The 15050-nt window shown below is 36.7% G+C and overlaps 2 protein-coding genes across 2 annotated transcripts in view; one reads left to right on the top strand and one right to left on the bottom strand.

Annotated features, from left to right (window-relative positions):
* Positions 1–2174, top strand: part of wdfy4 (WDFY family member 4) — a 43432-nt gene extending 41258 nt beyond the window's left edge. Inside the window, exons 61-62 of the mRNA XM_058384441.1 lie at positions 39–159; positions 720–2174. Of these exons, the coding sequence (XP_058240424.1) occupies positions 39–159; positions 720–786 (188 nt within the window). The 3' untranslated portion in view covers positions 787–2174. The remainder of the gene's footprint in view (positions 1–38; positions 160–719) is intronic.
* Positions 2175–3890: 1716 nt separating this feature from the next.
* On the bottom strand, positions 3891–12519 carry vstm4a (V-set and transmembrane domain containing 4a). The gene is made up of 8 exons (XM_058384466.1): positions 12377–12519; positions 10859–11254; positions 7639–7692; positions 6849–6956; positions 6616–6649; positions 6350–6468; positions 5781–5845; positions 3891–4679 (listed from the first exon to the last, which is right to left on the bottom strand). Exons 1-8 carry the CDS (start codon positions 12426–12428, stop codon positions 4518–4520), a joined length of 990 nt encoding a protein of 329 aa, XP_058240449.1. The 5' UTR covers positions 12429–12519; the 3' UTR covers positions 3891–4517.
* Positions 12520–15050: the final 2531 nt, after the last annotated feature.

The raw sequence follows: 15050 nt of genomic DNA, 5'->3' as shown, positions 1-15050 counted from the left end.
TGTTTCTCACTCTTCGGCTTGTTGTATGCTTCTCGCAGAGCGCACCAGGACGAGATGGGAGAAACACCTGGTGCTGTGCCGAGAACTGAATCGGAGTCAGATCATCTCCCGTCGCCGCTACAAAAACAATCCTGCTGTCACTGCACTGGCCATATCCAGGTATAAAGGCCAGATGTTTACACAGATAAAGTCCTGGACTGTGAGCTGGTATACAGTATTCCCCCCAATAAGAGTGTTTATTATAGCTTGTCTGGGTCCTGATGGATGGACGGATGGATGGATGGATGGATGGATGGATGGATGAATCGATGAATGGATGGATGGACTGACTATTGATCCCAAGGGAAAATTTTTTAAATGATGAATTATTTACTTTAATTCAATTCTGTTTTATTCATGTAGCACTTTTAACAATAGATATTGGCTCAAGCTGGATTACAGATCCCTAATGAGCAAGCCAGAATGGCAGGGAAAAACATCCAGGCTATAAAGGCCACAAAGAGAGATTTTTTTTTACTATACTTATATGTTTATCATCATGATTATTATTATGATCCTTTTATAATATTATCAGGTAATATTGATATGTAAGTATAAAAAATCTCAAACTTCAGCGACAAAGCAGATGATTGAATCTTTTTCCTCTTTACTGATTGGCTCTTTATTCTCACATATGTGTGTGTGTGTGCGTGTGTGTGTGTGTGTGTGTTTAATGGCAGGACTCATGGTACACTACTGGTAGGTGATGCCTGGGGCAGGGTGTTTGCCTGGACCTATGAGGACTGAAGACAGGCAACTGAAAACATCAATCATGTCCTGATACTCAGCGCGCAGCTCATCTGGGACTGCCACACCACTGCTGACTCCAGAGATCTGCACAGCGCCTGCCGTGTTTGAGGGATGACGCATAGTTTCTTGGACTCACTGAGGCATTCTTATTCAAGCCAGAAACAGAACACTGCTTATTTAAGAAATGAAGGATGCTGCAGATTTTAGGTGTGTGTGTGTGTGTGTGTGTGTGTTTTTCGATTTGAGCCACAGTACAGATCATTTTTATTGTATGGTCTCTTACTCCTCCTTTTTCCCCAAATGAAGCCAAATGATGTTTATTTTAGAAACATTGGCCTGTTGGAATTTTATGGCCAGCCGTGTCCCAGGCATGTGTTATCTTAGCTGTAGATTGTTTTTTTTTTCACTCTACTTTTTCATACGTCTTGATGGCTCATGTGATCATTTTGTATGGGCATGTGTCTGTCACTGAGCAGCTGGCTTCTGCTCACGGTCTGGCATTCAAATCCAGGTTGTAAAAACTAATGACAACCTTTTGTGTTAGTCTCTAGCATGTACATATATGTGAATACAGTGCACGTTTTGTGCAACAGTGAATCAGATGTTTCTGCATTGCTTGTGCCTCATGCTGATTAAGTTGCTTTTTATACAGGGAAATTTTTACAGAACAAGAGTGACTCAACCATTCCAGCTTGACAGTGTGTTTTGTTCAACTAACAGAGAAGCTTATGTTGTTTAGGATTTTTTTTTCCCACTTTCTTTTGTGGTTTTAAGAAATGCTTAGCAAGCAAGTTTGTCCTGCATGCTCATAAATTCTCACAGTAGAGCTCCAAACTCACAAACTGACTTTTGTTATCCACCAGAATGTTTTGTTTATCTTTACCAGAGAAACTGGTAATAAATAATCAAAAACCCAAATAAGAGAAAGTTTCCCTTTAGATTTTTTTATCCTGATTCTAAAATGAAAACTTAAAAACATGAAACATACGTACTATAAGTGTGTAACATTTTATAAAGATTAAGACATTTTTTCCAATATATTTCAGAACTACAGCGAAATATTTTGTCTGGGATTTAATCACCTTTCTCTGACAACCTGTCTTCTGCTCAAGTCGTAATTAAATTAATGGAGTTGTATTTAATTGACATAACTGCAAGCACAGAATATCAAAATTGTCCTTGAAAGAACCTTGTTCTCCCATCAGTGCAGTGTTTTAGTTACATTTTTGAAAGACTTACATCCATATTCTATGAAAAATTAAACAAATAATAATAAAAAATGAACTGATTGCTACAGAATTTTACCGATACAAGAATATGAAACCACAGCGTTATTCACTCTATAAAATGAATACACTAGCAAATAAAATGTATTCATTACTGTCTGTCCATAGTGTTTTTCTTGCTTCTTCTATTGTCTGTAGGTGGACTGGCTACACAGACAAATTACCCATAGGTGTGAAAGTGTGTGTGTGTGTGTGTGTGTGTGTGTGCATAATGTGCTGTGATGGACCTGTATTCCTTCAACACACTCTGTGTTCCCAGGATATTTTATTTTCTGGATCCACTGCAACCCTGACCAGGATAAAGTTTTACTGCAGATAAAGAAAATGAATTAGTATAATATTTATTAAATAGAAACAAAAAGCATAAGATACAAACTTAAACTAACAGGTAATTGCGATGGATTTCCCAACCTATGATTTAACATTACTTTTCTTTCGGTCTCTGGTATATGATGTAGGTGTGGCATTACTGTGTTATACTTTGGATTTTCCCTTTTTACACTACTGTTCCTTATCGGCTGTTACAGGCGAGGGCAGAGATGAGCTGTGATTATGTGGAGCTGACGATACTCCCATTAGGCCATGCTCCACGTACCTCCCCCAGGAAGAGGGTTAATTGTTGCTTTACTCCCAACCTTTTGAGATTGCATCGTCTTAATGGTTGTCATTAAGCAGACGAGAAGGAGAAGAAGAAGTGGGAGCAGAGCTGCTGTGTGCAATGGGAGCATAGCATCACCATAACAGGATGCTTTAATCCATGATACTTTAGGGTGTGTCAGTTCATTAGTGTACATTAAGGTGCATGTGGGAGGTATATATTATTCTTAACATTTGGTTTCATAGCTGTTTTTAACAGAATTTCTTATCAAGCATTGTGGAAAGAGATGATTTGACTATGTGTACTTTCGCACAGTGATAGAATCAAATTTCATCCACAAGAGCTTTACAAAACAAAAGAAAAACACGTATGGAGCATCTGGATTGAATTTAAAAGCGGATGCTGTTTAGAGCAAAGCAACAGATTTGAGTGTAGATAAAAGGGATGTTTCGTGTGTTTCATAATTATTTTTTTTTATTTGTTGTTCATGTTAAAGTCTCTCTCCAGTTTGTGGTTTTCTCTGTTGTGGAACTTCTCGGCTCCAGTCTCTCTCCTGCAATTTCCACATGGAATAACTTCATACAAAAAAGCATGTTAGCCCCATATTCACCTTACTCTATGAGGTCATCATACTTTTTGTGAGATTCACTGAATTTTGTGTTTACCTTGCACTTGTGACTAATCTTTGGACCTAGTCTCTCTCTCTCTCTCTCGCTCTCTCTCTTTCTGAACCAGCTCAGGTCCCTCTGCTAGCCTACCAGTGGAGCTGCTCATTAATATGCACTGTGACCACAGCCAAGAGAGGGGGGTCGCTCTCTTTAACCTTTGTGTGAGTGGCTAATTGTGCTAAGTGGAGGAGCTTAATAGACTGGAAAATAATCATCATATATCTCAGAGAGAGAGAGAGAGAGTCAAATGACCTTCTCAAAAGACAATGGCTATCTCAGTTTTAATACGTCAGTGGTTTTATGATATTAAAATGTCAAACCATTTGGGCACTTCTGAATAATTAAATCAAATAAATTATAGCATCTAGGCAGAACCATCTTGTAGTCTAACCCAATTATAATGCACTGTAAAACTAATTATTAACCATGATCACAATTAGTTTAATTTGAATAAATGTAACCATTAGAGGGTTCATCATAGTCACTAACTCTGAGCTGTACAGAGGAGACACACTCAGACACTCTCACTCACACCTCAAACACAGAATTACAGCAGGCCTGAGAGCGCACCGAGGCACTAAGACAGATGGAGCTGGTATTCATAAGCCAAGAATTTTTCATTTTGACCTTTTACCCTACTATGCTATAGATGGCATTCTGCCATTCAATAGGGGCGGAAATACTTATACATCAGCCCCAGAGTGTACTAACAAACATGCATATCGTATATGTTGATGGTGGAATTACTTAAATGGTCTGTGGGTTGCATTAGTCCCTGTATGAAGCTTGATGTTTTATGTGAGGTAGAATTGCTTCCTATTTATGAATCTACAACTGCAATCATTGTAATGTTCACAGGACCCTGATGACTTGAAAAGAAATATAGGTTGTAACAAACAATGCCATATTTTATTACATTTCTTACACAATTATAAAATCAGAATTAAATATGGGTATTGGATTAAATCCAACAATAAAGCAATATTTCCTCTTTGTTTATAAAAAAGAAAAATATACATATAGAAATCATGTGCTCACAGACAGCTGGAGAATGTACCCAATTACAAAACAGACTTCTGCCTCTGTACTAAAAATAATGTAACAACAGTTGATCCTATAAACAATACCGAAAGCTAAATCATAAATAATTCTGCTACAAAACAACTTCAACTGAATTTACACTTGCTTTTCCACAAAGAGGATCTGAGCGTACACAGTTCCTGTGCAGTGTGCGTTGGTCTCCAGCTGTGCAGCTCCTGAGTTGCTTCTTTTAGCCTCGGGCGTTCGCTTGACCAGTTCCAGCTCGGCGTATGTCAGGCTGTCATCTGCCACCCGCAGCTACAGGACAGGAAGAGCAGAGAAAAAAAAAGCAGGGCGTTTCAGTGTGGTGAAGACTACTGTATGTGGTCAGGGTCTGGAATTGCATTCAGTGATCTGGGAATGCATGGACACATCAACATGAAATTACAGATCCAACTTTAGGATTGGTTTGTCTGGAAAAAATGTTGCTTGTGTCCTTGGAAAAAGTTTTAGTTTTAGTCACAAAACAATCTATAGGGATAAAGTTGTGCAGAAAAACACTGAATTATAATTTATATTTAAATTTGCCCAATAGAAGCTGCTATTTCCTTTTCTATTTTCCTTTCCTTATTTATATAGAATTTATATAGTCTGTACCATAGGTTTATTTTTTTATATTCCTGTTTTCTTTTTCTTATTTCACTGTCAGACCATAGAAAGTAAAAAGTAAGCACTGTCTGCACAGTGCAGCTGTCTGGACATATAATATATGCTGTAAACAAATAAACGTAAATAAATTAATAAATAGTATGCATTTATTTTAATCTTGTATACCCTAATGTCCATAAAAATTTAACAATATTCACATTTAATTGAAAAACATATTTTTTATAATAACACTTCACCACGTATTTAATTTCAACGTCCTGTCAGTTATATCAGGTACAGTCTGAAAAATAACCTTTCTTAGAGAAAGGATTAAGTACCACACATTAATTCCCTTTTTTCCACTCTACACTTTCCTCTGATTTTAATCTTTCTGCAATAATTTTACTGAAAGGTAATGCAATGAGAATCAAGTTTGCTAAATAAATAATTGTGTTTCAAAAAGCAATAAAGGTAAATGCAATTACAAGTCATGAAAATGGTGATACAGCAATATCAACAACCAAAAACAATCATTTCTCCCTTGCATATTGCAAGTAATAATTCAATTGACATAAAGATTAGGTATGCAAGGTTTTTAGAAAACAAATATTATGAAATTTGTAAAAATAGGATTATGCACAGGAATTATTCAATTATTACCCAAGCAGGAGCATAAATCCTCATGAAATTATTTCAATGTTGCTTAATTTCTTTCACTGTTATACTGCGTGAGTGAATGGCTGGTTCAAGTTAAATAAAACACATCCTTACCATGTGTGTTTTTCTAGGCTGGACTTTTAAAAGTTTGGTCCTGCGTGGCTTACTTGGAACAGGAGCTGCAAAAAAAAAGATAAAGAAAAAAAAAAGATTAAAAATAAAGATAAAAATAAAAATAAAATCAATTATAGATTGCAAAAGGACTGCATTTCTAAATTCAGTAGAAAGCCCCTAAATGGAAATGGCAGATATAATTCATTCTTGATTATTGCAAAATGTAATAGCACAATTCAGGATGTTCATAGCTGAAGCTCAGTGAACATTTTCTCCTCTTAGATGATGTGATGCCATGAAGCGTAACCAAACATTTAACACACACTAAATCACTTGACTCCTATTGCAATAAAATAAGCCACAGATTGCTTATTGTACTCCTTATAATGAGATAATATCAGGAATTACTGAATTAAAACCAAAGGTTAATGCCAAGAAAGTTAAACTGATGTTAAGGAAAACAGATTAAAGACCATATGATTCAATGCTTAAAGCTTAATGTTTACGGGCTGCCAGCGTTTAGGGCTCTGTTATTTTAGGATCAGCAGGGTTTGTTCTGGAAGTCAGACCTTTCACTGGTATGACTGGCGGCGATGCAGTGATGTCTTTGGGTGGTGTTTTATGTCTTTTTTCTTTCCTGTGCATTCCAGGAGATGAGCTGGCAACACTGGTCACTGTCTCTCCAGAGCTAAAGAACATTTCATGAAAAAAAAAATATAATTAAATAAATAAATAAATAAATAAATAAATAAATAAATAAATAAACAAACAAACAAACAAACAAACAAACAAACAAACAAACAAACAAACAAACAGAAATCTTATAATGTCTTACCTGCTCTCTGGACATTTCACCAAATAGAATCTGTCTGAATATATTAAAAAAATTACAAGAATTTAATTAATGTTAAAGCAATTCTTATCATATGGTTAATATTAAAAGTCGGGAATCTACTTTGGTGAACATTTTTAATTGTTTTAATTGTTATGCAAAATAGTGAAGCAAGTGAATTGTGTAAAATAAAAAATGAAGTGTCTGCTTAGATGGTAGAAAATAAATCTCATCACCTTTTCCTCTTTGTTTATGCCGCATGTATTGACATGCAATTCTCATGATGAAAAGAAGTGTAGAAATGAGACCAACAGAGCAGATCAGCACTGCACACAGATAAAGATCTGCAAAATCACAAAAGAGATGTCAGAGTGACGCCCAGCAACAGCATGCTCCAAAGATGCATTTTATATGCAGTGTCTATTTACACTAAACACAAATAGATGCAGATCAATCTGACCAGAAGAGGGTCAGATGATCCTGAACAGCAAATACGGCATCGGGGGAAAGAAACACTTAAAAGTGAAGGTTATAAAATATTTTATGTAGTTCACACTTCACAAACATGTTTATTACAAACTCATTTTGCATTCAAAATTTGGAACAGGAAGAATTTGAATAAGAAAATCAGACTGTTTGTGCTATTAGTATGTGAACATAGGCATACAGTTCTCCTTATTTAAGTTCCCCAAAATATGCCACAGAGTAATTTTTGCATTCTTGCAATGAGCATATACTCAATTTTGTGCTTTTGTTGAAAAGTATAGGAAACAGGATAGCACTCTGTGTTTCCCTGCAATCCTGCAAGTGCTTTCATATAAGAGTGGAGAGTGCTCTCATGGGAAAGGGCTGGCCAAAAAACTGGGCCAAAGAAGAGCTGCTTTTAGAGATGTGTGCTCTTTTCCCGTTAAAGAAAATATGAGTAATTGACTATTACTCTCTCATGGTGGAGATATGTTCCAGACTAGAGTGCATACAGTATGCCTATAGTATCACTGTTTATTTAAATTAGAAATCACTCTATACCTTGAAACCAGCGCCAGATGTTATCAGTGCTCTCCGGGACTCCTAGGTAGTGCACTGGAATCATAAAGGGAGAAACAGGTTTAATAAATGTGAAGAGAGCCGCACCTCCCAGTAACACATTGCTTTAGGTTGGATTAAACTCCTAAAGTTGCCTCCTATGTGCAATAAAATAAAAAGCCCACTCTCACAGCAAAGTGCAATCATTTTCACGATATACGATTGTGAATATGCATTTATAGAGAATATTTCTAATCCTGGGACATATACTGAAGCACATTTATTATCAAAATCAACCAGACACAATAGAGTTTGGAAATCTTGAGAAACCTAACTAATTATAAACATAGACTGCATTTAAAAATATTTTTATTACCCATTGTGGGAAGATTATAGGATAGTGATGGTTTAAGCATGTTTTTTTTTTTGTTTGTTTGTTTTTTTACAAACTGTAGGACATTTGTGTAGATTTCAGTGCTCAAGGAGTACCCAAGAAGATATTTACAAAATTTAGTACTATATATTTCTACAAATTTAACTGTATGGTTTGTTTTGCATAATACAACTGTTAATAGAGTAGAATTTTGTCAGAAGGTTCATTTTCTCAAATGATGCAGTAGCTTTACACAAATGGTTTATATTAATTGCCTCCTTCCTATATGATATTCTCTAACAATGTACACAAGCACTTGTATAGCAAACTCTTCATATAAACAAATGTTTCTCCCCATAATAAAGGATGCTCATTGATTTGTGAAGTCTTTTGATGCTTATTGATGTGTGTGTGTGTGTGTGTGTGTGAGGAGATGTTTATTTAATATTTTTTTAAAGGAGTCTCCAGTGTCAGTGCTTTGTAATGAAAAAGCTGGAACTGACAAAAGAATGTTTTCATGAAGGAGGGTTAGGTTTACTTAACATGACAAGCTGCATTTTTCTATTATTATTAACAAAAAAAAATGTGAGCAAACTGCTGTAGTAAAATAATTAGTGTAATGCAACACCTTGCATCACCACATCACTAATTATTTTCTTATAACCGCATACTCCATCGTGTTGTTTTAGTCTTTACTTTAAACACTCATCTTCCCAAACAAATGCATAGTCTATGGCAAGCTGAAGAAAGTCTGGAGATTTTTGTGTCATGAGACTCCAGTAAAACCAGGCCAAGGACATTTTCTATAATCTTCTATAATAGTATATGTTAATACATTGCAATATGAAGCATACAGTATAATAGCTACTTTTATTTGATTTGACCCAAGTCATATTTTAATGCTAGTGTTCATTTCATTTTGAATATTTTAACGCATAAACGGATATGGTTGAATGAAGCTAAGCTAAGAAGAATTCTTAAACCAGATGATGTCTCATTGCTGAACAGGATTCCTATTTCTAATACTATTTATGCATATTGTATAAACATGTTAACATTTGCTATATATTTCTCCATGAGCCTTACACCACATTATTTTACCATAAAAATCAATGTTTGATCACATGGACTTAATTACGATTATAAGATAAAGAAGTATGGAAAAAAGAAAACGCAAAAAAAAAAAAAAAGAAATACCTAGACTCTGTCTTTCTTCTTAAGACCTTCAAACAGCATGATAAAGCCTTTACTGGCTTCATGGCTGCTTTCCTGCTTTATCTCTCTCTTTCCCTGCTCTGGGCTCTAATGGAACTAGGTGTACATCTTTTTTTTCACGGCCCATGTGCTGTTCATTAACACTGGCTTACACTCAGACGGAGCCCAGACCTGCATTAATAACAGGCTCCGTTCTGGTACACAAGTCCACATGTGAGCTGCATTTGCTGTTTGAAGAGGAGCTGTAAAGCTTGTCCAACTGCTGAGTTTAACTTGTTTTTCCACTAGCTCTGCAGAAAAGTAATGAAAGCACATTCTTTAAAAATGTGTATTCTGATCTAAATTATAAGCATGGAGAATGTTAAAAGAAAACTAGATTTGTCCGTGCTGTGCTTTTTGTTTGTGAAGTGCATGAACTGGGACTCAGTTGTTGCAGGCGACTTGTGCTCTGTGCTGCAACTCTGATCTGCATCTCAGCTGGTTGTTGTTGTTATTTTTCTATATCTTTAACAGCTCAAATTCCCTGTTCTGTGCTGAACCATGACCTCTATATCCTTCCCTATAACCTCACTGTGTTTGTTCTTTGTTTTTGCCTCTTTAAGCTCAGTGCATGTGGGGAATTTGTGGTTGTCTAAATGTGTTACCAGCAAAACCACAAAATGTCTGCTGTTTGCATTCTCTACAGTGTAAATATACAGAGCCTTAACAAAACTGCATAAATCAGTCTGTGGAGTTCTTCCTGCCTCATTTCATGCACAATGCTGTTTTCTATGAAGAAAAAATATATATTTTTAGCTTTTTGCATAGTCTGTGCTGTATGAACTGGCTTGGCTAATGGCTTAATTTGCATAATAAAAGTAGGGATTATCTCAAAACAAAAGAAAGAAATGACATGTCATGTTCAACAAAGAAAACTTTACAGTATAATAAGTACTACCGAATTGTCTTTTTGTGAAGGGCAAAGACACTTTAGACAATCACTTCTTATCAGCTGAATGCTTAACCTAATATATATATAAAGCATACAGGACCTCTCGCTCAGAGCCCCGGAGCAGCAGAGGAAAACTAAAACAGCCAGAGTAAATATTTTTGATGAATGCTTGCCAATATCCCCTGCTCCGTCCTTAGAACCTGTCCAAATCCCTCACATTTACAGCCCTCTGCTCCGTTTGTTCTGGCACCATTTCTAGGCTAAATGATGTATATACAAAGAAGGTGGGATCCCAAAACCTACATATTCAGAAAAACTAATAGATGAGGTAAAGCTTACAATAGAAATTGCGATTTTTAAGAGAAAGCGATGTCCTGTTCATTTCATCCACATGATTTTTAGGAAATAGGCTCAGTGATAACTTTTATCTAGACTGGAATGATTGGCATATCATATGATATGATAAGTTATATATAGGATGATGATATTCTGTTTTCCAGATGAATCATTTCGTGTTACAGGACTGTTTTGAGTTCATAATCACAAAACAGCCGCAATGATATTCAGTAATATTCAAGGTAATACTGAAACAACCAGGATGTCTACCACTGCACATTATTCTGAAAACTGCTTAATATATAATAATATATATATAAATGCATGTATAATATTAATATCATTAAAAACAAAATCATAGCCATTACCTCGTAGCTCCATGCTCCCTGTGCCATTTGATGAGGCCCTCCACTTGTTTCTGTGTTTGCGTATCTCTTGCACTTTACAACTGTAGTTGCCTCTGTCTTCCCTCGATACATTGAAGATCAGCAAGCTGTATATTTCTCCTTCCACTTCCTCCCACAGGTAAAATTTGGTCTGGGAAAAGCTTAGGCTGTAGTTTCCGTAGTACTTCGCCTTCTTGAAATTCATCTTCACCACCAGCCGCTCATCCTCAGGCTTTGGGAAGTAGAGCCAGCGCAGAACCAGCACGCTGTTGCTCCTCTTCCTTTGAGAGACCAGGCATGACACGGTAATATTTTCTCCTTCCAGACACACAGAGACGGGTCCAGGGGTCACTGTCACATTCAGAGCCTCAGTCCACTCTTAGAGAGAGTAGAGAGGGGTAGTGCATAAGATGAGATGTAAAAAAAAAAAAAAAAGCCTGTGCTTAGGATAGTTATGCATGGTTAGCAGAAGGCTTTAAATCATCTCATCCAGATTTTAATACTGTAGCAATGCACTAAATAAATAGTTAATGTTTGGCACCACAAAGATAAATACGCAATAATTAGCTCTGATTAGGAAATGGTAATGACATATGGGAACGCGCGGCCCTACTTATTTTCCCACATTTGAATATATAACAATTACAGTGATTGCTGCTTGAACATTAAGTAGACAAGGCTTAATGAAATCTGCAAATATTGTTGAGAACCTCTAATATACAAACTTTAGTTAAAAGGTTAGTGTGTGTTTGTGTGTGTGTGTGTGTGGTTTAGATTCTAGATTGCACCATTTTCGCAACCAAAAATAAATAAATAAATAAATAAATAAATAAATAAATAAATAAATAATAACATAGCAGGAAATTTAGCAGTACTTTTCTCTTTGTTTAGTCCAAAGGCCTACAAAACCATACTGCATATGTCCAGGCTCAACATGTCCCAGAAACAAGAAAACTACAGGTGGAAAACATTTGCCTGCCTTCATGAACCAGGGAGCAGAGAACACATCAAGAAGATTGGATGCAGCTGTTGGAAATTTTTGTTGCATTAACGTTTGGTCTGCAGTACTGAGCTCCATAGCTGATTAGCCAGGGCATTGTGTTCAGTATAGAAACCAGATCACAATGACCACAATTTTTACAACAATGATTGGTCCCATTTCACAAGAAATCTCAAAAAAGTTGACAGTACTGACAGTATCCTTACTGGTCAGCTCTCCTTGCAAAAGTTCTTCAACTAACTTGCTAGAACTTTTGCAATACTTATTGACACAATGTTTCTGTAGTTCATGAGCTAAACCACATTGCTAAATTGCACCATTAGCACTAAGAAAACTATTTCATCCTTCTGGTATTAGTAGAAACTTCTGTAAAAGTTTCACGAAGACATTGAAGTTTGTCAAACTTTCTTCTAGATGCCGTTTTCTCCACCCAGCATCATTGAACATTCTCATTCACTCTCACAGCTAATTTAAAGTTCCTTTCAAACAAACATGCTTACCTCCAATCAAAGCCCTAGTCAGGAGAACCATCACAAGAGATGAGAGTTTCATTTTGCAGACCAAAATGCTCCATACATCCAGCTCAACAGCCAGTAAAAGTAAGTGTGTGAGATATTTCTCCTCTTTTTCTCTCCTTTCTCTTTCTCACTGTGTGTGTTTCGGTGTGTGTATAATACGGAACAGTGCAAGCTCTGTTCCCAGTTAGAAACACCCCTCTTCCTCACGCTTTCTTTTCTCTGGCTCTCTCTTTCGCTCGCTCCCTTAATCACTCCCCTCTCCAGTAAAGTGTTTGTAGGAAATGTCATTTCCTGAGAGGAGTTTGGGAAGCAGCATACATTTCCAGATGAGGCCAGGTTCTCAATAATGCCTGGATAATGACTGAAAACGGTGGGCTGCATCCTCACAATGTTTCTTTTGTGTAGAAAACCACAAGTGTACACATTTAACCCCGAAGACTGGGTCATTCGTGTGGAGTGGGGTTCAGCAGTGTGGTCAGACTCAGAACGCTGAAGTTCATTACACCGCTGACATTCAATAGGATTTATGGAAGCACTTGTATTCTGGTGTCTGAGGAATGTGTTGGCTTTCCCTGGCTTTCTTCCTCCCTCCTCCACCTATACTGCTTGTGCACCAGTCACTGTGGTTAAACGCATAACCAGTTATGGGGCAATGCAATGTGCTGAGCTGGTGCTTTCCATGATGGTGGAGTGCTGCCAAGGGGAATCACACAACATGCTCATGTATAGAAACAGAGTAAGAAATTATAATTTAACAAGTTTCAGCCTGGTACTTTCTGGGCAGAGCAAAACCCTAGAGCATAAGTGTGAGCAAGAAAATTCAAGACGTGTCTCATTTGAGGGACGTGTCTGCCAGCAGGGAAAATTTGGCAGTACTGAAAGTTAATCATAACCCAAATGTTTCCCCATGTTAATCATTTGACAGGCACGTGATAAGCCATTCTACAGCCTGAAAATGGAAAGGGGGAAAAATTATTAGGGATGTGGTGGGATTTTGAAATCACAGGGAGTGTGAGCTTTCAAAAGTTAGTCTTCATGAATTTGAGTCCTTTATGCCATAATTTATCAGATTTGTAACAACAATGTTAAAACAAGGGTTTTAATATGAACAATTAAAAAACAAAAACAGATATATACTGAAGTAGCTGAGTGTAGCTGAAAGTATTGAGAGAGAGAGAGAGAGAGAGAGAGAGAGGAGAAAGAGAGAGAGAGAGAGAGAGAGAGAGAGACAGATCACTGTAATTATTCTGTAGTAATATTGCTTGTGTTACAGAAGGACTCCACAGTGACACCATCTGGTTAGCACTAACAAGAATAAAGAGGTTTCAATACATAGACATAGACAGGAATGTGAAGCATTAATGGATAGAGGAAAATATTATAAGTAGTTAAAATTTACGATCGAGTCATCACTTGTAAATATAATAAGACACATCAATTGATTCTTTCACTTATTCAATTAAAGCCTAAGACATTGGCCACCTGCAGATCTGATGCCTGCAGTGAAATCTAGCATTTCATATGAACGCAGATTAAAAGAGCTCATGGCGAGAGGCTTTCCGTCAATGAGTAAACGACTTGTTAATGTAATACACAAGTCAGCGGGAGATACAACAAAATAACAGATGGGCGTCTTATCTCAGCTATATCTCAATATGCTTCACACACCTCATCACCACATTCAGGGCCGTCCAGCCAAGGTTGAGGATGGTTAAGCACTGGACTAGGCTCCAGGGACACTTGTTGTAGCTTTTATTTGGAAGTTGAGGATCAGGGGAAATCAAACCAAATGCACTTTCATACATTCAGGATATGTGTCATCCTGTGGGTGCACTTCGCTCTTGTTAAACTCATGTGAGCCACTCTCACAGCAACAAAAACCCTCTTCCATTAAATCACTCAGTTTACTTGTTTATTGGCTCTGCCATTAGGGCAAATTATTCTCACTCAATTGGTTTTGTAATTATAATGGTAGTTGTGTGAAAGGCGATTTTATGAGTATTGTCATACTCTGGCAAAATGTCTTGTGGATATTGAGATGTCTGAAAACTGTGATTGTGTGAATATCCATGGCTTCAGTTAAACATTTTCAGATTATAAAAAACAAATAATACAAATAACAACCATTATTTAAACATGGTTAAACTGAGAACAAAGATGGCTCGGTGGTGATGGAGTTGGTCTATTTGCTTGAACAGGTGGGAGCTCAAAACCTAGTGCCACTAAGCTGCCAGTTTTAGATCCTGAAACAAAGCCTCAACTGTTTAATTGGATCCTCTCAATTGTAAGTAGCTATAGATAGAAACACCAGACAAATGAATAAATGTGCATCTTTAATTATTTTACACTGTTTGAGAACCTCAGGCTCAGGTATTAATATAGATACATTTATGGTTTTAATATTATAATGTCACTTTCAGCTAATGTAGGAAAGTAAGATTCAACCAAAGTTAATTTAGTTAATTTCTTTTACATTTACATTGTATTAGTATAGCACAAAAGTCCTTGTCACAAAGCAGCTTTGCAGAAATACATCTAGGGTTACATCTACATCTAAATCTAGATTTAGAAAGTGACTGGGCAAGCCAGAGACAACAGTGGAAAGAAACAAGTACCTGAGCAGACATGAGAACAAATCCAGCTTAAAGAGAAACCC

Source organism: Hemibagrus wyckioides, linkage group LG03 (genome assembly GCF_019097595.1).
Source record: "Hemibagrus wyckioides isolate EC202008001 linkage group LG03, SWU_Hwy_1.0, whole genome shotgun sequence".
Classification (NCBI taxonomy): domain Eukaryota; kingdom Metazoa; phylum Chordata; class Actinopteri; order Siluriformes; family Bagridae; genus Hemibagrus; species Hemibagrus wyckioides.
This window is presented reverse-complemented; position numbering and strand designations above follow the sequence as displayed.